The sequence below is a fragment of the Pipistrellus kuhlii genome, unplaced genomic scaffold, assembly GCF_014108245.1.
Source record: "Pipistrellus kuhlii isolate mPipKuh1 unplaced genomic scaffold, mPipKuh1.p scaffold_m20_p_21, whole genome shotgun sequence".
Taxonomy (NCBI): domain Eukaryota; kingdom Metazoa; phylum Chordata; class Mammalia; order Chiroptera; family Vespertilionidae; genus Pipistrellus; species Pipistrellus kuhlii.
In genome coordinates this window covers 11,514,996-11,539,342 of record NW_023425520.1, presented here as the reverse complement: position 1 = coordinate 11,539,342, position 24,347 = coordinate 11,514,996, and the positions used below count along the sequence as shown (strand labels likewise).

The 24,347-nt window shown below is 51.0% G+C and overlaps 1 protein-coding gene and 1 pseudogene across 4 annotated transcripts; one reads left to right on the top strand and one right to left on the bottom strand.

The window, feature by feature from the left end:
* Positions 1-388: 388 nt before the first annotated feature.
* Positions 389-3,089, bottom strand: LOC118726159 (annotated as a pseudogene). The gene is made up of 2 exons (XR_006742411.1): positions 3,075-3,089; positions 389-1,420 (listed from the first exon to the last, which is right to left on the bottom strand). The product of XR_006742411.1 is annotated as an aquaporin-11-like (transcript).
* A 3,365-nt stretch (positions 3,090-6,454) lies between these two features.
* MGAT1 (alpha-1,3-mannosyl-glycoprotein 2-beta-N-acetylglucosaminyltransferase) lies at positions 6,455-23,442 on the top strand. Of its 3 annotated transcripts, XM_045585780.1 has the most exons (4): positions 6,455-6,586; positions 7,439-7,870; positions 10,236-10,369; positions 20,921-23,442. In XM_045585780.1, the coding sequence occupies exon 4, from the start codon at positions 21,030-21,032 to the stop codon at positions 22,371-22,373; it is 1,344 nt and encodes a 447-aa protein (XP_045441736.1). In that variant the 5' UTR covers positions 6,455-6,586; positions 7,439-7,870; positions 10,236-10,369; positions 20,921-21,029; the 3' UTR covers positions 22,374-23,442. The 3 variants fall into 3 exon arrangements, with proteins under 3 accessions (XP_045441736.1, XP_036306113.1, XP_045441735.1); XM_036450220.2 differs by lacking the exon at positions 10,236-10,369 and having other exon boundaries at positions 20,915-23,442; XM_045585779.1 differs by lacking the exons at positions 6,455-6,586; positions 7,439-7,870; positions 10,236-10,369 and adding an exon at positions 13,077-13,199 and having other exon boundaries at positions 20,915-23,442.
* The last annotated feature ends 905 nt before the right edge of the window (positions 23,443-24,347 follow it).

The following is a 24,347-nucleotide window of genomic DNA, read 5'->3' as shown; positions in this document are numbered from 1 at the left end:
AGAAGTATATTTTGCAAATGGAAAAAGGTTGGCTCTTATTAAGCAGTAATAGCTACCCTGTTTCCCCGAAAATAAGACCCAAAGATGTGCTAGGTCTTATTTTCAGGGGATTTCTTATTTTTCCACGAAGAAGAATATGGTACACATTTTGTTAAATGAAAATAAAGGAAATTTATTACCTGTATACAGTACGGTAGTACAGTAGTTGTCAACACAAACCAGACAAACTGTGAATCCTAAAGTATCAAGAAGTTACTCATTTATTCAATGACAATCATGTCATCATCTTCTGGAACATCATCATAACAATCCAATTCCTGAATTTCCTGGTGAATTTCTTGTGACTCCATTTCTTTCAGAATCAGTGGACCAAATCTCTCATGTTTAGCACTGTCTTTATTTTTTATTTTTTTATTTTATTTTTTTCTGCTAGAAGCATTTAATTCACACTAAAAAAAAACAAGTCTTAACAGAAATACAGGATGCCTCCTTTTCATTGTAATTTTTTAAGTCCCAGTGATGAAAACTAAGGCAGCTTCCTCAAAGGAAGTGACATTGATGAGTCCAGTGCAGCCAGTGTGCTGAATCTGAGGAGACAAAGTCTTTGTCATGTCCAACTGGACTGTCTTGTGACTTAGTCTGAGTCTTTTGGAACAGATTATTCCTTCTTATTAGGTGTGTGGTTGTTATACAGCCATGGAAGAAACAAGCTGAATGTCAAAATCATCAACAATATACCTAAAGAAGGAGCCAGCCAATATACTATAAAAAATTGAAGGAATGCTTCATCAAAGCACTTGAAATGTAGTGAAAGTGCCAGAGCTGGATTAAATATAGCTCCTGTTAGACTTCCTCCTGCATAGACCAGAAAGGTGATGAGGGCCGCCAGCATGTGGATGCGGAACTTGGCTCGGACCTCCTGGCAGTGCAGCAGGACGCTGTGGAAGATAAAGGAGCAGACGATGGCTTTGGGCAAGTCGACATGGATGGGGTTCCTGCAGGCGAGGCTCCTCTCCCGACGTGATACCCGGTCAGCCCCAGGCCCCGCAGGGCGCCGACGCAGTACCTGCTGCCCAGGGCGGCGACCAGCCGCGCCAGCAGCCGCGCCGCGCCGGCCTTGGGGGCCATCTCCCCCAGCAGCATCTGCATCATCACCCCGCGCGGGTTGCTGGACATGCCCGCCAGCGTCAGGCCGTGCACCAGCGAGAAGAAGTAGGTGAGTGTCAGCGGCCAGGGGGGTGGCCCGGCTCCTGCTCGCCCATCAGCTGCAGCTCGTGGGTGCAGCAGCAGAGCTGGAAGGTGGCCGCCCCTCCAGGACGAAGGCGTGGGCCGCGGGCCCGTGCACGTGCCGCCGGAGGAGCCCGCGGGCCAGCGCCACGGACAGCACGACGGTCAGCGTCAGGCCCAGCGACGAATAGCACTGTCTTTAAATGAGTACTTCTTATCAAGGTAGCCTGCTCGCAGTGTATCTGCAATGCAACTGTGATTTTCTCCCATGAATTCTTCACCCAAGTCACAACTTCTTGCAGTTTAGGTTCCACAGATTTCCACGCTGATTTCTCTTCATTCTATTTTCAATGTAGTCATTAATTTCCATGCACAAATTGTCTTTGAATGGCTTGTTTATTGCAATATAAAGAGTCTGGAGATAGGCCTTCATTCCTGCAGGAATCATTATCTGATCTATTTTTCTTTCATGAAGAAATGTCTTTTATATATATATATATATATATATATATATATATATATATATATATATATATATATATATTATTGATTTTTTACAGAGAGGAAGGGAGAGAGATAGAGCTAGAAACATCAATGAGAGAGAAACATTGACCAGCTGCCTACTGGGGATGTGCCCTCAACCAACGTACATGCCCTTGACCAGAATCGAACCTGGGACCCCTCAGTCCACAGACCAACGCTCTACCACTGAGCCAAACCGGCTTTGGCTCATGAAGAAATGTCTTCATGTCTTTAGCACGGTGAGTGCTGGCTGCATCCCAGACTAGCAGACCTCTTTGGCTCCCTCGCATAACAAGCAGCAGCATTAAATCGATCCACTTCCTTATAACTGCTTGTGTGGCCCAGGATTTTTCAATGCCCAGAACACATTCAATCTTTTCCTTCTTGCCCTTAAAAATGATTAAAGGTGGGATTTTAGTGCCATCCAGACGAATTGCCAAAATACAGGAAACACGTGCATTTTTGTAAGCAGTGGAGGGAATGTACACTAAGGAGGCACCCCGCTGGTCAATTGTTGTTTGAGAAGATTGTCTCATAAACACTCATGAAACATCCATAGCAATCATGTTGGAAAGATTGTATTTAGAGAAGTCAGCATCATCAATAAAGGACTTGAATGCAAGTGCTTGCTTAATAACTTGAGTATCTTCCAACCTAAACAATGTTGTAGATCTTAAAGACAATTCACTTTGCTGAAGGAAATTATTCAGCCAGTGTTGTGATGCTTTGAAGTCTTCGGGGGCTATCTCAAACTGTGGTGCCATTGCAAGGGCAAATTCTTGAATCTGAGCCCTATTCACAACCAAAGCCTTTGCTCTCCTGTCAACAACCCATTCACAAATCAGGTCTTCCACCTCGGAAAATAATGGTTGCTGACCTGATCCACACTTGTGCTTTTTAGCATTTCCCTTGTCCACTTGTTCAATGAGGTTACCATACTCTGCTCGCCATTTTCAGACCAATCGGATACTCAACATCTTCTCTTTGCAGAAAGCAGTAAGATTTTGGCCCCAAGAGTCTTCCATGATTCCTTTCTTGTACTCCACGGAGTAGCTTTTTCTTTTTGCGCTCATTTCTAGGGGTAAAAAAAAGGAATTGGGGTATCAAGGTGGGGAGAGGGGGATCACTTAAAATGACACGGGGGGATCAGATGGGGGAGTCAAAATGGCACAGGAGAGTCAGAGAGGGGATTACCATTTTAGTAACCCCTTTTGATCCTCCTGTGTCATTTTGATTGCCCCCTCTGATGCTCCTGTGTCATTTTAAGTGATCCCCCTCCCCCCACCCCTGTGCCACTGAACACTTTCACCAGACATCACCCCTACCCCTTTATCAGACATTTACCCCCTGTGACCTGCCTGGGGACTGTCACTGGGCTTGCTGGGGCCTGGATCTGGGCTGGAGCAGGGTTTGCCACTGACTGAGAACCTTCAGTCATCATGAGGGCGGCCGAGAGCATCAGGTAGTGTCACTAGAGACAGGCCAGCACTCAGCACCTTCGCCGCCTCCCATCTGCTCTAATCCTCCTGTTCTTCTACACGCATCTGCGAAAGTCTCTTCTCTCCAGCCCCGAGCTCACCGCTCACTCTGACCTCCACTCCACACAGCAGTGACGTCAGGACTCCGTGTAATGTCACTGGTTGCTAGATGCCAGTCGGGGGGGAGGGTCCTAGCGACCAGTTTACAGTAAATTAATTTTCATTCTGAGACAGAACCTAGGGGGGCCTTATTTTTTTTGGGGGGGATGCCTTATATTTCACTCAGAAGGAAACCTGTAAGTAGGTCTTATTTTCAGAGGATGTTTTATTTTCAGGGAAACATGGTAGTTACAATATGAATCCCCCAAATGCAAATATGTGAAGAGGATAAATTTGGAAAGTTTATTTCTGGCTGCTGGGTTTATAGATGATTTTTATTTTTTCATTTCTCTTATTTATGGTTTAACATTCTTCTGTAATGAATGTCTATTTCTTTTACAATAAGTTTTAAAAACTGGTAATTACATGAAGTTGAAAGGAGAGAAGAAAAGATAATAAATTCTGAATTTACTGGAATTAAACTACTTGATCACTAATAAAGAAGCAAATCATAAAGTGCTAGCATTTACCTTGAATTAACTAGATTTAGTTTCTGCTACCAAAGGGACTGAGGCCTAAAATAGGAACTGTCTTGAGTTATAGAAAATAAAGTTACAATTTAGACATACCCATTTTTTATCTGTGAAATTTGTACCTGTTACATATGTATACATATGTATAGAAAATATTTGGAAGGATATCCACTAAATTACACACACACACACACACACACACACACACACGATTGATTTCAGAGAGAGAGAAAGGGAGAGGTAGATAGAAACATCAATGATGACAGAGAATCATTGAACAGCTGCCTCCTGCGCGCCCCCACTGGGGACCCAGCCTACCCCTTGGGCATGTGCCCTGACCAGTAATCAAACTGACTTTCTGGTTCCTGGGTTGATGCTCAACCATTGAGCCACACTGGCTGAACTCCACTCAATTTTAAAATGGTTCCCTTCAGCAGAGTGAGATTTGAGGGAGAGGGAAGACCATTTTTCTTTACAAAACTCTGTATTATTGGACTTGTTATAACAAGCATGCAAAAATCTAAGTACAATTAAAAGCAAAAATGGTTGCCGGGACCGGTTTGGCTCAATGGATAGAGCGTCGGCTTGGGGACTGAAGGGTCCCGGGTTCGATTCCGGTCAAGGGCATGTACCTTGGTTGCCAGCATATCCCCAGTAGGGGGTGTGCAAGAGGCAGCTGATCGATGGCTCTCTCTCATCGATGTTTCTGGCTATCTCTCTCCCTTCCTCTCTGTACAAAATCAATAAAATATATAAAATAAAATGGTTATAACTATAGACATACTATTTAGAAACACAAATAGTATCATGGCTTGATACTAAATCATAATGCAAAATATGTATATCATGCTTATAACTGTATTCATGGATCTGTATGTGAGAGAGTACTGGATGGGAGGCCTGCATGGGAATACTCTATCATGAAAATAGTTGTTCAAGTTCATTCATTTTTTCCACAAATGTTTATTGAGCACCTACTAGGCCAGGCACATGGCCCTGTACCAGGCACTTGGGAATCAGCAAGAAATCACAACATCACAAAAGATATGTCAAAAGGGGTGCTCTAGGTTCCAGTTTTCAAAAAGGGTAAAAAACAAAACAAAACAAAAACAAACCAAAAACACACAAAAAAATAACAGCCTGCAAATCTATCCAGAGTCCTGGCAAGATTCTAGAACGAGTCATTAAATGGATGATGTAATGAACTCCAAAGTTTAGCAGTAACTTCTCTTGGATTCAGTTTAAGTCAGCTCAATATATTTAGAAAAAATGCAACCAGGGTAGTTTAGGAACTTTTAAGTCTAATTGTTAGAGGCAGAAATAGACTAGTGGGGACTAGCTATAATTACAAAAAAAAACCCAAAAGATTTCATCATGCTCTGTTAACCGCGACGGTTCTATTCTGATTAGAAAAAGCACATTCTAACCTGGCTGAGAGCTGTATACCCTGGGACATGGGAGCTCACATCGGAATGCAATCCATCCTCCTTTTCCCAGAGCTGCCTATCATTCTGGAAATATTTACAACCTGGCAGTCCCCGAGGTATAACGGTCACAGGCAACGCCAGCCCCACTGCCTGCAACTATGACACCTTGTCTACTTTCCCATGCCTAGAATTCTTACTTTCACCTAACTTTTGTCCTTCTACGCAATATAAGCAGCTGGATTATGGGGAGGGGAGGGCAGATTTTGTGGAAGACCTGCTGCTCTCCCATCCTGCCGGCGCTCGCTCCAATCTGATTCAACCCTGTCCGCTTAACTGGCTCACGCAGTGACAGGCCCCGACCCCGTGGTTGCCCAGTCACATACGTCCCCCTCGGGAGATGGGCGTCCAGCCTGCAGGGCTTTCTAGTCGCGTCGCCGCCCGCAAACCTCTCTGCAGCCCGCAGTGAGCGCGGGGAAGGCGGCTTTGAGTCCTCTCACCCTCTTTCTCTTCACACTCGAGGAAGGTCCGCGAGGCGCAGCGAGAAAGCAGGTGATGAACAAAAGGTAACTCTCCTCTGGCACTGCCACAGAGTTCTCAACACCCGACGGTCAGCACGGCCTTCATTTCTGAACTGCTTCTCGCCGGGAGGCGCCGTCCGGAGCGGAGCGCCGCAGCCCCCTCCAGAGGCAGGTCCCGCGGGGGGCGCTGGCGGACGTCCGGTGGGGAAAGGGGGTCGGAGGCGGCGGCAGGCCCCGCCCCACGTCCCGCCCACATCCCGCCCACGACCCGCGGAGCCGCCGTCCCGCCGTCGACACTCGCGACAGGCTGAGGCTCGTGACGCATGCGCCCTCTCCCCGCGCCGCGGGCCGGGAAGCCTCCGCGGCTCTCGCCACGCTCCGCTCCGCCCCTCCTGGCGCGGCAGCACCTGAGCCCCGCTGTGCCCGCCCGGCCCCCGCCGCGTCCACACCGGGCCGCCAGTCTGTGCACAGTGACTGTGGAATCACCGCAGGCCCTGCAGGCCCACGTCTCACGCTCCCGTGCCGGCGGTGGTGATGGGCAGGGGCTGTGGGTAGAGAAGGCGGGAAGAGGGGAGGCGGCAGTTGCCTTGGGCTCACTTCCGGAGGAGAGCGGAAGTGGCCGCGGTGGATGGGGAGGGCGGGGAGGAGCGCGAGCGGAGGGCCGGGCTGCCGAGGGTCGAGGGGGTGGGGCCTGGGCCGGCCTGGGGGACCGGGAATGGGGCCTGTTGTCGGACCCGGGGCGGGACGCGGCTTCCTGCCGGGACTGGTCGGGCGGGATTGAGGTAACGACCCGCGCAGATAGGGCGAGGGTCGTCCGGACGGTGGAGGGGCGGGGGTCGGTCTAGGGAGGGTCGCTGTCACCCCCTTTCCGGTGACCCCAGAGCCCCGCGTTTCCGAGAAGAGGAATGGGAGGAGTTAAGTTCTTGGCGAGGGGTGTGGGGGGGTCTTGTGGACGCCACGCCCCTGCAGGAAGGAAATGAGAGTGTGTGTGTGTGTGTGTGTGTGTGTGTGTTTAGGAATAAACTTGGAGGGGAGGGGCGGGCGGGTGGGCCGGGACTGAGGAATGGGAACCCTGTGGGGTTCCTGCAGGCTGGGGCGGGCCTCAAACACTCTTGGGAGTGGCCCCGGGAAGGAGTTGGACAGCGATTAGGAACTACGTCCCTGGCACAGTTTTGGAAGCAGAGGGGGAGGTGAGGGTGAAGGGTCTGTTGCAAAGAATGCATGTGGAAGGTCTGGATGGACGTAGTTCCTCGAGGAGAGCTGGCGATTAGAGCACTGAACCCCTTAAGGAGCTTGGGAGATGTAGGGCGATTAGCGCAGCACCAACAAGACGGGACAGGAGGGACGTGTTCCTTCCCACGTTTCTTAGAAGACAATCTCCATACACCGTCAGTGCTTCTGGCTGCTTTTCTGTTGTGGGAGCAGGTGCAGTCCTTTATCCTGAGCCGTACTGATGGGGTGACAGTGGGGTCGAATGTGAGTGAAAAAGATACGTTGTGTATCTTGAGTGTGTAAGGATGGGCTTTCGTGGTAGAGCATAATAAAGGGCTCTAATTTGTTAGGTAGGAAGTCTTAGGAATCCATTTGGGAATAGAATAGATTAGAAAGTGTCGTAATGGTTAAATATTCCACAGGTTAACACAGAAGTCAGCCTTCCGGGCCATGCCGGTTCTAAGGCCTGTTTTTCCTCACAAGCCCCAGCGGAAGACAGATGGGCCAGTCTTCACGGTGGATGACTTCCCCTCACTGAGCAAGAGATGGGATAACACCTGGGCTCTGCCTGTCACCAGAATCTGGGCTTACTAAGCCAGCTGAATGAAGGGCTATAACAGACGCCTGGGAGGGACACTGAAACCTGCAGTGGGGGGGGAGGGGTCTGGACATACCCCTTCCCCCCCAGACTCCTCCCCCTCAAAGTACACTCAGCCATGGACTTTGGACTCGGATAAGAGGAGAGAAGCTGCATTTTGTTTGGTGCCTCTGGTTTGGGATTCTCAGTTTTGGAAATGGAGTGCTGGATGGGGTTTGATGATCTCCAGGGGAGCAGCTAAGAGAAGAGAAGAAAGGTAAGGTTCCTGTCTCCTTTTCCACTGTGTGTCTTGCTGCTCCTTGGAGAAAGTGTGGAGTGGGGCAAGTCTGGATGCTGCCGTTCGGGAAGTGCCCCGAGTGCCTTGCCCGCTGGGTAGCAGGAAGCCTACCTCTCCCTCACTCTCGGAGTGAGGCCTGCTCCCAGCCTCTCCTCCCGGAGGAAGGAGGACCTGTAAGGGGTTGTGAGCAATAGGTTAGGCCAAGGAGAACATGGAAAGAACTGAGCCCTCTGAAGGGAGGTTGGGTTAAATTCCCTGTAAGGGTCTTTACAACACTGAGATAGTAGGATTCTCAGTCAGTTGGGGCCAAACTAAGAGGCTGGTGTGCAGCACCCAGGCAGAGGCAGGCTGTTACGTTTTGAGGAACTGAGGAGAACTGCCTTGAGAGAGTGGGTTGGAGATGGCCTATGTAACCTTTTTCCCCGACAAGGAAGTTTAGGCTATGAAAACTCATGGAAAGATCAGAGCAACAGATAGGACTGGGCATCAGTAGGATTTGTGTTCTAGCTCTTGCTCTCTTATTGTACAACCCTAGATACATATGTGTTTTTTTTAATTTATTTTTAAAAAATACAATTTATTGATTTTTTACAGAGAGGAAGGGAGAGATACAGAGTTAGAAACATCGATGAGAGAGAGTCATCAATCAGCTGCCTCTTGCACACCCCCTACTGGGGATGTGCCTGCAACCAAGGTACATGCTCTTGGCCGGAATCGAACCTGGGACCTTTCAGTCTGCAGGCCGAGGCTCTATCCACTGAGCCAAACCAGTTTCAACTAGATACATATGTTGGTTCATCTCTGCCATGCTCTCTTCACCTGCAACATGGGAATAACTAGCTTTCCAAGTCCCTCTCCAGTTATTACAAGGAGCAAAGGAAATGATAGATTTTGACAAGTATCCAGGGCATGTACTTATTTATAACACAGTAACATGGACATAGATTGATATGCTTGTATAACTGTCACATAGAGAAAAGCTCTGTTCTTTTACTGAATTAGTGTGCTGGCACAGCCTTAATAGCCTCAATTAAAAGCCTACCCTGAATTTGTCTCATCTTGTTGTTATTAAATAATCCCTGGGGTCATCAAGTTACGGAAAGGTATATGGGTCCAAGAACTTAGATGGAGGGATTCTAGCCCTCAGGGTTCTCCAGCCAAAGTGTACTGTGCCTCTTCAAGAGCAGGGAGGAATGTTTTAAGTCCCGAAGCCTCTAGGGCCAGGTGTCTGGTTGGGAGATGGAGCCTCTTTTCTTGGAGTGAGCACTGGGCCTTTCCTTCCTAGTCTTCTCTCCTGCCCTTTAAGATGACAGTTTTTTTTCTAACTGCCATCTCTTAGCGCTTTACATTCTCAAAGGCCCTGTACCCACCTAATGAAGCCCTGTTACCTTCTCACCTCCTGCCTGTTCCTTCTTGGAACTCCCATTTCCCTGGGCCAAGATGCTTTTCTCAGTGACAGCAAAGGAGAAAGTATTGGGAGAAAGGAGAGGCCTTGGGAATTTTGATAGACAGTGTGGTATAGTGGCCTGGGTGACGGGCAGGAAGCTCGGTTTCAGGCATCCCTCTACTAGAGAATTCTCCATCTAACTAGCTGTGTAAACATCTGGGCCTCACATTCAGTGGCACAATAATATGGGAATTTGCTGAAAATCCTGAACCTGTGGTTCAGTTTCTTTTTACCCATTCCTTCCTTCCCGGCCACAGGAGGCCCTGACTTCCCTAAAGGCCCGAGGGCGGGGCCAGCAGGTCTGGGTGGAGTCACTGGTCCTGAGTTGTTCTCCTTCTGTGGTCTGATGCCTGGGGGAGCTCTCTTTGAGCCCAGGTTTCTATTATAGATGGTCCAGATTTCAGGAAGGGATGCCATCTCTCCCAGCTTCACCCAGCAAATTCTTGTGTTGGTTACTGCTTAGAACTGGGATCACAACAGTCCCTCGGGTAGATGTGGTTCCCAGGATGCCTCTGTGCCCTGTGAGTACTTGGGAACACGTGAAGTACCATGGGGTTGTGTGTATTCAGGTAGTGCTTACATCATATGAAGTGTCCAGGCTGTTGTGCTGTGTCAGTTCTTGTCACCATTTGTGAGGAGGAAAGAGGGGTTATTTCCCTAGTTTGATGTGAGAAAGGAAGCTACGGAAGCTCTGATCAAGAAAGCTTGCCTGAGTATGGAATGGCAGGCCTGTGAGTGCCTGCCCAATACTGTGCTGCTTCTATGGCATCTGACCTGCCAAGGGCCGTCTGGATTCTGCTGTGAATCCCCAGGGAGGGGAACTTGGCCAGACAGCCTCTCTGGTAAGATTTCTCCTTTGGGGTGAGCCAGAATTCCTCTCCCCTCTCATTTCTATAGAAAGCACTAGTCCTGCCCTCTGCCTGACCCTCCCACAAGGGTGTCCCCACAGGACAGCTGTCGGCCCTCTCACAGAGGCACCAGGAAGGCCGATTGGCCCCAGGACCAGTGACAGATTTGGCCAAATGTGAGTGTGTGTTAACTGAACTTATTTCTATCCTTTTTTCCAAAAGGAATTGTAGGTAGCTAATGAAAAGCTCCACTTCACACACATTGCTCAATAGCGATGGGGTTAATCTTTTCTCCTTTCTTTGATCTTGAGGAGCTGAGTTTCTGGGTCTCCATGGAGAGTGGGAAATATTGGGAAGAAGGAAGGGGGAAATAGAAGTAACATTGATTTAAAACATGTCTTTTACTTCTGATGGTTTCAAGCCAAGATCTGTTTGAAGTTCAGAGCGTGAATTCTTTCCAAATTGTAAAAAATTCAGGTTTTCTTGGGCATGATTTGAGGAGGGCAGTTTCCTGAAATAATTTTCACTTCCTTCACCTTATTCCTCCAGTCATTGTTTAGAAGTGGTAGGGGTGAACAGGATATAGTATTGCCCCTTCTGGGCTCTTATTCTATAAGCAGATCCTTCTAGTCCTTCCATTTTCACATAATCAATTCTGAGTTTCATCCCTGAAATCAGACTCCTTGTTTCTTCTGTCCTTATTCCACCCAAACCCCGCCCCATGAACCTCCATCAGCCCATTTCAATTGTCTAACAGTCTTTTCTGTCTGGGACAGTCCTCTCGCAGTTGGCTGGTTTCTACTTAGGTGCTCCTCTGAGCCTTGGAATGTAAACAAAGGACAGTAGTGCTGAGGTATGAGTGTTGGTGCGCAGACAGTGCTCCGTATTATTCCCCATTGAACTTCCTTAGATGGAGAAGAACTATTGTTAGAGGTGGGACTCTCATGGGTTGGTTGGTCTCCTCACCTTTCAGCATCCTGCTATATCCTTTGTCCTGAAGTGGTTTTAGCTACTGATATCTTGGATCTACAAACCATTATTTCCCGACTTTTTACACTTTTATGAAACTACTAGAGACCTGGTGCATGAAAATTCATGCATGGAGTGGGGTCCTTCAGCCTGGCCTGCCCCCTCTCACAGTCCAGGAGCCCTCAGGGGCTGTCCTATGATGTCCTACGCCACAATCTGGCTTCCCTCTGAGGGAGGCAACCGGCCGATCAGGGAAAGGCAATGCCCCCATCATGCCTCTGCTGCTGCCACTGCCGGCCACTGAAGCTGCCTGAGCCTTGGCCCTCATAGCCGCTGCAGCTTGCCTGAGCCTCATCCTGGACCTTGTTGCCTGAGCCTTGGGCCCTCGCAGTGGCAGCCACCCTCTGTGACTTGCCTGAGCCTCGAGCTGCTGCTTTGTCTGGAAGACATCTGCCCTAATTAGCATATTACCCTTTTATTAGTATAGATTCCTTTCCCTCTTGTTCTGACATTGAGTGTGAGTGTGTAGACCTCCCCTGACCCTTACAGGAGGAAAAACTTAGAGAAGGCAGAGGTGCAGGCATTGGCCACTGGCTGGCACATGAGCATGGGCTCACATCTCCTGCCAGAGTCCACATAGGCAGCTAAGCTGGAGACCGGGGACACACACACATTTCAGCCTCACTGCTGTGTCAGCTCTTCTCTCACTCTGCTCTCTCAGGGCTGAGCTCGAACTTCTACCAAGATTTCCCTGCTGCCCACTCTGCACCCGTCATGCTAGTACAGACATCTCAGAGAGCACTGCGTGAAAGGGTGCGTGAGGACTCCAGCTTCGGAGGCAGGGGTGCCTGGGTCCAAAACTCAGCCAGGGCTCAACTAGGTCTCATGCCCTTCATCATTTGGCACTTTCACCCTGAGCCTCAAATTCCTCATGTGTGGAACCGGATGATAATGCAGAGCTGCTAGGAGGGTTAAAGGAGAGAGGCTGAGGGAGGGGTCTGGCCTGTGGAGGCCTCTGTGGACTCTTGTTTTAGCACCTCTAGTCCATGAAGGGGCCTTTAGAACCCTGCAAAATCCACGTTTCATGCGAACCAAGTAGTCAGTGTGTAACCAGCACCGCAAAGGTCAGTGTGCTCTGCCCTGCACCGCAGGGAGGGAAGCGGCTGGGGAGGGGAGGGCCGGTGCAATATGTGCTGACCACATGTTAGGGCTGGCCCTGGACTGGCCCTTCTCAGGAAAGTCTACCGAGCAGTCAGCACTCAGCTCCCCTCCCTCACTTCTCATGTCAGATACAGGCATGTAGGCTTTTCTGGATCTGCCTCCTACCCCCTTTCACAGGGCTCTCACAAAATCCTGTGACCGAGTCCTTTCCTCCCTAGGTGGTGGGTGGTTCTACCTTAGGGACGTGTCTGTCTCTGCTTTCACTCAAACTGACAGCCTGGTCCACCCCAATCCCCGCCAAAAAGAAAGAACCACAATGGGCCCTCTCCTGCTTTGGGCTACAGGTGTCATACACCCCTCCCCCTTCCCGTTTGGCGCCCTGGTGGTTCTAACATTGTATGAGGGCCCTCTGCTGTCCCTCGCTTCTTCCCTGGTGCCCCGGGTTTGGCCTAGGGTTTGGCAAACGCACCACCCAGCACTGCCCCGCATGTCGGGCAGGGCTCTGCTCCCCAACTCCGGGGCTGGGGAGGGAGAGGCGGGAGAAGTCCGGCCTGGAGGGCTCGAGGGTGTCGCTGGGGTCGGGTAGCGACCGGTGCAGCTGCATTTGCGAGCTGGGAAGGCCCAATGCTGACAGCTGCCTCCAAGCAAGCGCCTCCCGGAACTGGGGCCCCGGGGAACCGGCGGGCGGGCGAGAAGGGGCGGGAAGGAGCGGCCCGGGCGGGTCGGGGCGGCCGGCCCCGCCCCCGGGCCGCCCCGCCCCGGACCGCCCCCGGGGAAGGGCCACGTTGCCCGTCGGCGGCCGGGCAGGCGGAAGGCGCCGGGCGCCAGGCTCGCTCCCGCACCCCGGCGGGCCGAGCTGCGGACGGGAAGTTGGGAGGACCTGGTGAGTGGGGCCGGGAAGCGGCGTTCGGCAGCTCCGGAGCTTGTCCCGGGAGGTGACGGAGTCCGAGCAGGGGCGGCCCCCGGCAGCGGAGGGGGCGCCTCCGGGCGCCGTCCCGGCCGGAGCAGCTGCCCCTTTCCGAGCCTCCGCGGCCCCGACAGCTCCGGCGCTCGGCGCGGCCGCCGCCCTCCGGCTGGAAGCCTCCGTGTTCCGCTTTGGGAGTGCGGCCTCCACTGCGGGACGGAGGCGGGTGTGAAACTCGGTCGCAGGCGTCCGTGGGTGCGGGCCGGGGAGGTGGGGTCGCCGCCGGGGAGGGTTTGGGGAGCCAGAATGCGAGGTGGCCTTTCCCCTAACCCGCCCCAGCGTCCTGTCCACAAGTTACAGGGGTTCTTTCTTCTCAGCCGTAAGGAAGAATTAACTTCAGGTGAAAATATGTAAATTGGCGAGAAAACTTTTCCTGTTTGCTGCTGGGTGTAGAGTAGGGGCTCCTGAGGTCCCATCCTGTAAACTGGAGCAGGAGGGACCGTGCAGGCTGGTTTGCATCTCCATCGAGCCGCGGAGCCGAGGGCGAGGCTCCCCCGGGTTAACCCTTGCCCCTGTGATGTGTTTAATTAGTCTTGCTTTAGAACAGTGATTTTCAATCTTCTATCTCATGGCACACATAAACTAATTTCCAAAAATGTTTATGATCTGACAAAAAAAGTAGGTATAACTTTGGTTCATTCACACCACATGGTTATTGTTGTGGTGGCTGTTGTCCTTTTTGTATTTGACAATTTAAAGAAAAGAGGTCAGTGCCTCTGACTACATAGCGAGGTATTGTATGTGTTAAAAATTATTGCAGCGCACTTCTGAATATGCAGCCTTTTCTCTTAGATGTCATCCACCAGGACCTGCCTCCCAGGGTGAATCATTGCTGCTGACCCCATTCCTAGAGACCATTGAGCTCTGGGTCCCCACTTCTGTGCCCTTTCCTTATGGCTAGAACGCATTGTCTAACCTCAGTGGCATCTGTGACAGTCAACTCACTTTCTCTTCATCAGCAGAGATCAGGGACATTGATGGTCCAAATCAACCCTCTCTCTCTTCAGTGAGGGAACCAGGTCACAAGGGGTCAAGTGACTTGCCCAGGTTACCTGTTTGCTGGTGCTGGATGGCCTGAATCCCCGGCCTTCATGCTTTTACTGGGCTAGACAGTGGTAGGCAAATTGTGGCTCTCAAGCCACATGCGGCTCTTTGGCCCCCGAGTGTGGCTCTTCCACAAAATAACACGGCCTGGGCGAGTCTAGTTTGAAGAAGTGGCATTAGAAGAAGTTTAAGTTTAAAAAATTCGGCTCTCAAAAGAAATTTCAATCGTTGTCCTGTTGACATTTGGCTCTGTTAGAGTTTGCCGACCACTAGGCTACTTCTCCCTGGCCTTTTCTTTTCCAGGATAATAACCAGCACCCTTTCTGTCCTAGGTCTTATTTTCTAAGCCCTTGAATTATTTAGTGTGTCTTCTCTGACTCCCTTTCAGTTCTTCCATCCTTCTGAAATTATGGAGCCTGGTATGTGATACAGGAGTCTAGTGGATGTCTAATAATGAACAAGAAGTAATTCATTACCTGTGCCATGTTCTCTGTTTTCTGAATATTTTTTGTTGTTGTTGTTTTTAGATATTTTTTATTGATTTCAGAGAGGAAGGGAGAGGGAGAGAAATAGAAACATCAATGATGAGAGAGAATCATTGATGGGCTGCCTCTTGCATGTCCCCTGCTAGGGATTGAGCCCACAACCAAGGCATGTGCCCTTGACTGGAATCAAACCCGGGACCCTTGAATCCACAGGCTGATGCTCTGTCCACTGAGCCAAACCGTCTAGGGCTAGGTAGTGCTTTTTAACATACTAAGCAAGGCAGAAATAGAAGGGAAAGTCTGTCATATTCCTTCAACTCCTCTACTTTTAAAAAACTAAATCTGACTTCTCCATTATTGCTTACAATGGGAAGTTGACTATCTGGGGTTCTCTTGCTATTTGAGAAACATGGATGGAGAATGCCACGGAACTAGTGTTAGAAATGGATCTCACAGCTCCTAGGCTACCCTTCAGATGAAGAAATGGAGACTCGTAGGGGATGGTGGGGCTTGCCCAGTGCTTCCTGGCTTTAGCTGAGGGTTTTACGAACTAAAAAGGCTCCCACTGCAGGTGTCTTTGTACTTGGTGTGGATCAGCTATGTTACTTCCCTAAAGAAAAACTCTAGCAAGTCAAAAACAGTTTTGAGTCTGTGCCTTGCAGACAAGTGTCATTAAGAACAGAACATGAGAGACTCAAGCCAGTGTTATAGACAGTTGATCTATTTTAGAAAGGAAGGTATGGCAGATTGTATTTTCCCAGAATGACATACCCATAAATATCTCATTGCACGTGTTACCGTTAGACTTGTCCTCCTGCCACCCGGTGTTGGGGTTTGTGGTTCTCCCCCTTTGGATGTGGGCAGGGACTTGTGATTCTGACTTGTGAGTAAGGCAGACATGCTCCAAGGCTGGATCCTGAAAAGGATCCTTAGCTTGCTGTCTTTCTTGGGACTCTCACCTTTGGAACTCAGCCATCATGTTCAGAGGAAGCCGAGGCCACATGGAGAGACCGTGGAGGGTTCCAGCCTGTGCTCCAAGCTGCTATCTCAGCCAACTCCAACTTCAACCTGCAGACGTGTGCGAATGAGCATTTTGGGGAGCCCGTCCCCAGCTTTTGAGTTTTCTAGCTGAGGTCTCAGACATTGGGGAGCAGAGGCAGGTTATCCCCTGTGTCCCACTGTCCAAATTCCTGACCGATGGACACTGTGAGAGGGAATACATGATTGCTCTTGTTTTAAGCCACTCGGTGTTTCCATTCAGCAGTAGATATCTAATAAGGAAGGGATGTGAGTAGACGCCGGCCTTCAGAGTTTGGATGTGGGGCCTGAGCACAGAGGCAAGAAGAACTCGTGCCCTGCTTGTCAAGGGCATAAATTCTGTTTTACTCATTATTTTGGTTACTTTTTGCCTCATAATGAATCATCCCAAAACTTAAAAACAACAGAATCATTTTATTCCTACCTCAGCTATGAGGTTCTTGCTCCTGGTCTTTGGTGAAGTTGCAATCAGATGTGGCTGAGCTGGGATCATCTGAAAGGCTTCCTTCATGTCTAATCAACTGGAATACCTAAAGGTGTCCTGTCCATGTGGCTTGGACTTCCTCTTGCATTGGTGGCTGGGGGTCACAAGCAAGCATCTCAGGAGTACCAGGTGGAAGCTACTGGCCTTCTTGTAAGGTGACCAGATCGTCCCGCTTTTGGTGGACAGTCTGATTTTTAACAACTTTCCCCGCGTACCACAGCGTTTTAAAAAAGAATCTTTCCAAAAATCGGGACTGTCCCGCCAAAAGCGGGACAATCTGGCCGAAACCAGTTTGGCTCAGTGGTAGAGCGTCGGTCTGCGGACTGAAAGGTCCCAGGTTCGATTCCGGTCAAGGGCATGTACCTGGGTTGCGGGCACATCTCCAGTAGGGGGTGTGTGCAAGAGGCAGCTGGTCGATGTTTCTCTCTCATCGACGTTTCTAGCTCTCTATATCTCTCCCTTCCTCTCTGTAAAAAATCAATAAAAAAAAAAAAAAAGTGGGACAATCTGGTCACCTTACCTTCATGGCTAGTTTCACAGTCACATGTCAAAGGGAGGGAACACAGGCTCTCCTCCCCTCCCCCCTCCCGCTGGCGGGAGGACAGTCCTCACTGTGACATGGGATTGGTCATAGTCATCCTTGGGAATGTAATCCTCCACTCATGCTGCTGGTTTGTTTTATTGCTCCTTGATGTATTTAATAATGCAGGCAGACCTCCTTCCAACTAATTGTATTTTATACGTGTGCCACGCTGTGATAGGCTTACAGGTCATAGAGCCTCTTTCCAGTGGAGCCAGGGAGGGCACGGCCACATGTTCTATCTATTATAGTGTGGTGGACAAACACAGATGTGGAGAGAGTGTAGTGGGAGTCTAGTTGAGGGAAGATTTGGTTCTGCCAGGAATGTTACAGAAGGACTTACGTGGATGGGCTGTAAAGATGTGTGAGTGCTTGCAAGTGGGGCAGTGGGTAATACTTCAGGATGAGGAGCCAGCAGAGCAAAGACACAGGAGCGCACAAGCATCCGGGGGGGAAATAAGTCAGAGGATAGGTTTCGTGGTATTGTGGGTGGAGGCAAGTTTGAAAAGGGATGTTTGAGACAGTTTGTTGTGGAGACTGTGTGTCATAATATTAAGTTTGAGTTTTATTCTGCAAGCAGTGACAGCCTCAGGGTTTTTGTTGTTGTTAATCCTCATCTGAGGATATTTTTTCATTGATTTTTAGAGAGTAGAAGGGAGGGGCAGAGACAGAGAGAGAGACAGATGTGAGAGACACATTAACTGGTTGCTTCCCACACGAGCCCCCCCCAGGGCCAGGCGAGCCTGCAGCTGAGGCATATGTCTTTGGTGGGACTTGAACCTGGGACCCTTCAGTTCAAGGGTCAATACTCTTATCACCTGAGACAAACTAGCTAGGACAGCCTTGTGATTTTCAAAATAAGTTAGTGCTATGACCAGTCATGCACTTTAAGAAGCAGGTTCGTCCTTTGGGGGTCTTGGCTTAGAGGAAAGCAAGGTTAGTGATAGATAGGCCAGCTGAGAGGTGGCCTATCTATATAATTCACTAATTCAGGTTTAAAATAATATTTTATGCCCTAGACAGTTTGACTCAGTGGCTAGAGTGTCAGCCTGCAGACTGAAGGGTCCCAGGTTTGATTCTGGTCATGGGCATGTACCTTGGTTGCAGGCTTGATCCCTGGCCCAGGTCGGGGCATATGTGGGAGACAACCAATCGATGTGTCTCTCTCACATTGATGTTTCTCTCTCTCTGTCTCTCCTCCTCCCTTCCACTCTGTCTAAAAATCAATGGAAAAAATATCCTCCGGTGAGGGTTACAACAACAAAAATAATATCTATATATATAAAAGCCTAAGTGACTTATGACCAGACAACAGGCCCATAACTATGATGTGCACTGACCACCAGGGGGCAGACACAACCTCCCTCTGCTGGCTAACCTTCCTTGGTCCCTCCCCCCTGGACCGGATAGATCAGCCTGATCGGGACTGGGTGAGACAGCCCCGATCTCTGGGCAGGCTGAGGGACCTCACCCATGCATGAATTTGTGCACCAGGCCTCTAGTTTTATAATATGGAAAAACAGTTCAGATTAAAGGGTTTGAGGCCTTCAAATAGGATGATGGCAGTGAGTACTGTCTCTTTCATTTTCATAATTTTGAAATTTTGGATTTTAAAAAGATGATCTGAGCCCTACCCAATATGTCTCAGTGGATAGAGCATCGACCTGCGGACTAAAGATTCTGGTCAAGAGCATATACCTGACCTGATCTCCTGGCTCAATCCCCAATAGGGTGTGTAGGAGGCAACCGATCAATGATTCTCTCATCATTGATGTTTCTCTCTCTCTCTCTCCCTCACCCTCTCTCTGAAATCAATAAAAACATTAAGTTAAAAAAAAAAAAAAAGATCTGAGAACCACAGGATTTTATTGTACTTACATGTGGAATATAAAACTGAAACTCATGGACACACAGTGTGGTGGTTGCTAGTGGCAAGGGAGGGGGTGAAGTGGGCATAGTATATGGTGACAGAAGATGATTTGACTTTGGGTGATGGACACAGAGCATAATATATAGATCTTGTATCAGAAATCTACACCTGAAACCCATGTGATCCTATTAACCAATGTCACCCCCATGTATGTAAATAAATAAATAAATAATGATCTGGTGCATTTATGATGTAGTGTAGGGGTGTCGAACTCAATCAGAGAAGGGGCCAAAATCTAAAATCCAGCCTAAATCTCGGGCCGAATGGTTTACTGAACAGTCATAAACTGTCATTGTGATGGAAATGCAGCGGAGTGCAGTGATGACAGCGCGGTGCGGGCCACATTGCAAGGCCTGGCGGGACGGATTTGGCCCGAGGGCCTTGTGTTTGACACATGTGATGTAGTGTAATGTCTGGAGCAGCACACCATAATCCAACATATTTATTTCTGTAGCAAAATGCATCACTAGTCACACTAAGTGGGATTAATAAAGACTATCAATAGCCTCACATTAGATCAGATCAGATTTCACCAAATGAAGGTAAGTTGGATTTTACTGCCAAATGAGTGTAGAAAACTTCGGTTTTTTAGCTCCTTGTGGACTTGGGAATTGCAGTTAAAGGATTGTGGGTTTGTGGCCAGTTTTTAGGTCATAGGCATAGCTCCTGAATGTTGAGGACCCAGCACAGCAGTTTGGCACACCGGGCAGCTGATCCTCACCCCCAAGTAGCTTGTAGCCAGAGGAGATCTGACATGTGTTAGACATCAGGAAAGTTGTCCTGGTAGATGATACGAGCCAGAGCGCACGAGGCGAAGACAAGGAAGAGCAGATCAGGCATCAGGCACACGCAGAGGCCCTGAATGGGCGCCGGTGTTTGGGGCCTGGAAGGAAGCTAGCAGAGTGGAGCAAAGGAGCCGCAGACAGGACAATGAGTGACTGACTGGTGTGTATATCGTCAGGTGCCAGGCACCGTTCTGAACACCTGATATGGATTTTCTCACCCAATCCTCAGCAGTCCAATGGGGTATTTGATGAGGGGAGGAAATTGAGTCTCTGAGATGTGAAGAAATGTGGCCCCAGGCTCTCTGGCTTGCCCTTGTTACTCGCATATCTTTCTGATGGTTCCGAGCAGTGCTTCCTGGAGGAGTATGTGGCCAAAAGTCTGGCCTTCTGGGCTTGCTCATCTCTAGGGCACAGCCAGCTACCAGGAGAGAGGGCAGTCTTGCTCTGGAGACTATGTGGACAAGCAGGAGGGAACGGCACTGGGACTGCGGAACAGCCTGTGTGGGAAGCTGAGAGGTCTGGGGAAGGGTGTGTCGTGTTCTTCTATGGCAAGAGGAACAAGTCTGTTTGGGAAGTTAGAGAAAGGGGTCATGGGCTGGCGAACAAGGGCCAGCGTGCTAAGGCGGAGGCCTGGCTGCACTGTGGCAGCTGTTTCCTGTTGGCCATGGGGCCACTGTCATGTTTACGGACTTGCTAAGAATTTGGTCTGCCTAGGGCCTTCAGAAACTGCTTTGATCTGCATGGTGAAGGTCCGAACATGGACCACATCCTTACCGGGGCGGAGGCACACGCAAGGGCGGAGGAGAAACTGGAAATCCATGTGTCTGCCTGATTGGTGTATGATCACTGATAAAACAGGAAGTTAAAGACCCTGTGCAATGGACGGTGGTTTCTGAGAAGACTGGTGGTGTGGAGCCGTAGTGGATGGTTTCTGGGAGGAGACAGGTGGTTTGGTGCTGGCAGGCGCTGAGGGAGCCTCCAGGTCCCTTTAGAGCAGTGGCTCTCAGCTTTTCTGACGCCACGATTTAGTACAGCTCCTCATGTGGTGGTGACCCCCAACCATAAAAACATTTTTGTTGCTACTTCATAACTGTAATTTTGCTACTGTTATGAATCGTAATGTAAATATCTGTGTTTTCCGATGGTCGATGGTCGTAGGCGACCCACAGATTGAGAACCCCTGGCGTGCCTGCCTCCTGCTTTCCGCCTGTTCCTGGAACACCCCTCGCCCCACCCATGCTGCCGCATGCCTTTGTGGTGATGGCTGCTGTTCTGTCTTCTCTCCTAGGCGCTTGCTGCTTCCTAATCCCAAAGCCCGGGGGACACATCCCTAGAAGGGCGGGAGTGAGGCCGGCCAGCAGGGCAGCTTGAGCGCCCCCTCGTGGCTCCCCGCGGGGGCCAGGATGCTGAAGAAGCAGCCTGCAGGTCTTGTGCTGTGGGGCGCCGTCCTCTTCGTGGCCTGGAACGCCCTGCTGCTGCTCTTCTTCTGGACGCGCCCTGTGCCCAGCCGGCTGCCCTCGGACGGCGCTCTGGATGACGACCCCACCAGGCTCACCCGCGAGGTGATCCGCCTGGCGGAGGACACCGAGGTGGAGCTGGAGCGGCAGCGGGGACTGCTGCAGCAGATCTGGGAGTACTCGGTGCGGCGCGGCCAGCGGCGGAGGGTGCCCACTGCGGTCCCGCCTGCGCCGCCACGAGGGCCCGGGACCTTGGCGCCAGCTGTGATCCCCGTCCTGGTCATCGCCTGCGACCGCAGCACCGTCCGGCGCTGTCTGGACAAGCTGCTGCACTATCGGCCCTCGGCCGAGCGCTTCCCGATCGTCGTCAGCCAGGACTGCGGGCACGAGGAGACAGCTCAGGTGATAGCCTCCTATGGCGGCGCCGTCACCCACATCCGACAGCCCGACCTGAGCACCATTGCGGTGCCCCCCGAGCACCGCAAGTTCCAGGGCTACTACAAGATCGCGCGCCACTACCGCTGGGCCCTGGGCCAGGTCTTCCACAGGTTCAAGTTCGCCGCCGTGGTGGTGGTGGAGGACGACCTGGAGGTGGCCCCGGACTTCTTCGAGTACTTCCAGGCCACGTACCCGCTGCTGAGGGCCGACCCCTCGCTGTGGTGTGTGTCCGCCTGGAACGACAACGGCAAGGAGCAGATGGTGGACGCGAGCCGGCCCGAGCTGCTCTACCGCACCGACTTCTTCCCCGGCCTGGGCTGGCTGCTGCTGGCCGAGCTGTGGGCCGAGCTGGAGCCCAAGTGGCCCAAGGCCTTCTGGGACGACTGGATGCGGCGGCCTGAGCAGCGGCAGGGCCGGGCCTGCCTGCGGCCCGAGGTCTCCAGAACCATGACCTTCGGCCGCAAGGGGGTGAGCCACGGGCAGTTTTTTGACCAGCATCTCAAGTTCATCAAGCTGAACCAGCACTTTGTGCCCTTCACCCAGCTGAACCTGTCCTACCTGCGGCAGGAGGCCTACGACAGGGATTTCCTTGCCCGCGTCTATGGCGCCCCTCTGTTGCAGGTGGAGAAGGTGAGGACCAGTGAGCGGAACGAGCTGGGGGAGGTGCGGGTGCAGTACACCAGCAGGGACAGCTTCAAAGCCTTCGCCAAGGCCCTGGGAGTCATGGATGACCTCAAGTCGGGGGTCCCGAGGGCCGGCTACAGAGGCGTCGTCAGCTTTCTGTTCCGGGGCCGCCGCGTCCACCTGGCGCCCCCGCAGACCTGGGAGGGCTACGACCCCAGCTGGGATTAGCGCTGCCCTCTCCGCCCCTCCTTGCCTCATCACACGCCGAGACAGACTGGGTCCGGGCTGCACCCTCCTCTCTGTGTCTCCTGGGTCCATTTATCTTTTTATTTTATTTTTGAGTGGCATTCGAGTGCACAGATGAGAAGGTGAAGATGATTCGCCCATTCTTGAGAGGTTCAAATCGGGGGAAACTTTCTGGGGTACGTTGGGGGGTACTGAGCACTGTGTGGTAGGCAGAGACTGGGCTTTTATGTGCCAATTTTTCTCCTGGGGCGTCTGCAGAGAGGCTGGCAACTTGAGTTCTCTTGCCCAGGCCTCTTTCCCTGTCCTGGCTCTCACAGCCAGATACGGGCCCTTCTCTTGGGCCTGACCCGCCCCCACTTGGAGGGGGAGCTGGGTCCGGTGAGAAGAGAACAGACAGATTTGTGGCCAGAACGAGACCAAGCATCTAGGTCTGGGCGGAGTTTGTTAGGTTGTCAGGGTTTATGCCTCCCGCCTGTTTCCCCCCCTCTCCTCTCTCCTTACACAGCTCTTTCCTGCCACCTGACAGCTCTGATTCTAAGATGGAAAATTGAAGGGAAAAGTAAGACCTCTCCTCAGCTTATCCCTGGCAGTGGGGGAAGGGATGGGGGGAAGCTTGGTGTGCGAGCACCCTCTCTATCCTGCCTCAAAGAACCAAGCTGCCCCAGCCCCTCCTTTCTGCAAGCAGGTCCTTTCCTGTCCTCTCAGGAGGGTTCTGAGCTGGCTCGGTGGGGGCAGGTTAGCTCCGGTGTTGCTTTCCCCCTGGGGTTTGCTGCACAGGCTCCTCTCTGAGACCTTGGCTTTTAGCGGTCCCCTCAGTGTGAGGCAAAGCAGCCAGGACAGAACGACCCAGACATCCCTCCTTCATGTGTGCGGCCCGCCCCTCCCCCCCCCCCCCCCCCAACACACACACCCTGTATCTGTGCAGGTTAGGATGCAGATGGGGGCTTGGAGAGCAATGTCTGCTTTTGTTTCTTGCCCGACCTCAGTTCATGGAAGAAAGTTGAAGCTGCAGAATTATTTTCAAAAATAAAAGGCTGAATTGTCTGAAAAACCTGTGTGTGTGTGTTCTGGAAAAGGAGGTGAAGGGTGGAGGAAGAAAGGAAAAGAGGGAAGGATGAAGACTACAGGAAGGGCTGAGCAAGAGGAAGTGGATCGCTTGAAGGAAGGAAAGCAGATGACAAGGGGGCCAAAGCACAGGAAAGCTGAGGGCTCTGCTGTAAACAAAGTCCAGGCCTGAATATGGTCAGGACCCAAGACTAGAATCATCTAGAGGTGGGCTGTGGGGCCTCAGTGGGCTTGGCTTCCTGTGAGCCCTGGGGCGGGAAGGTGGGGGGGAGCTCAAGTGGGTGTGTGTGCAGGGTGCCCTCTGCTGGCTCAGGCTGCGTTTCTGGGCCTCGGGAACTGCCCCTGGTCTCCAGGAAACGTTCCAACCGGTGGAGGGTTTTTGTGAGTTTGAGCCAAACTGACAATTGCTAGGAAGCAAAATCTCAATAGATTGGAATAACGCTCCAGAGAATGTCAGTTTTGCATGTTATTTTATACATTACAATCAAAAGGAAGTGGGTGGGTTACATGAAATCCTTGGTGACAGAGTAGGGGGGGTGGGAGAAAGCAAAGCAGGAAACCTCTGGGATTGCATAAAAAGTAAAATGATAGACACGTGCTGCTTTTATTATACTTAGGTGGGTGCAGGATAGCTAACAGTCAGCTATTAACTATAACAATGAGGGGATTTGTAGTGTCTGCCCTGGGCAGTCAGGAAAAAAGCAAGTTAGAGTTGACCTTTGTCAGGGAATATTCTAGCCTAGGACACGACTACCCACCATAAACTGCTTTTAGTTCAGCCCTGGCAAGTTTGGCTCAGTAGTTAGAATGCTGGCCTGTGGACCAAGGGTCAGGGGTTTGATTCCCAGCCAAGAGCACTACCTCAGTTGCACGTTTGATACCCAGCCCTGG

Coding starts and splice junctions, on each gene's coding strand:
- MGAT1 (XM_036450220.2), top strand. CDS start 21,030: ATGCTGAAGAAGCAGCCTGCAGGTCTTGTGCTGTGGGGCGCCGTCCTC.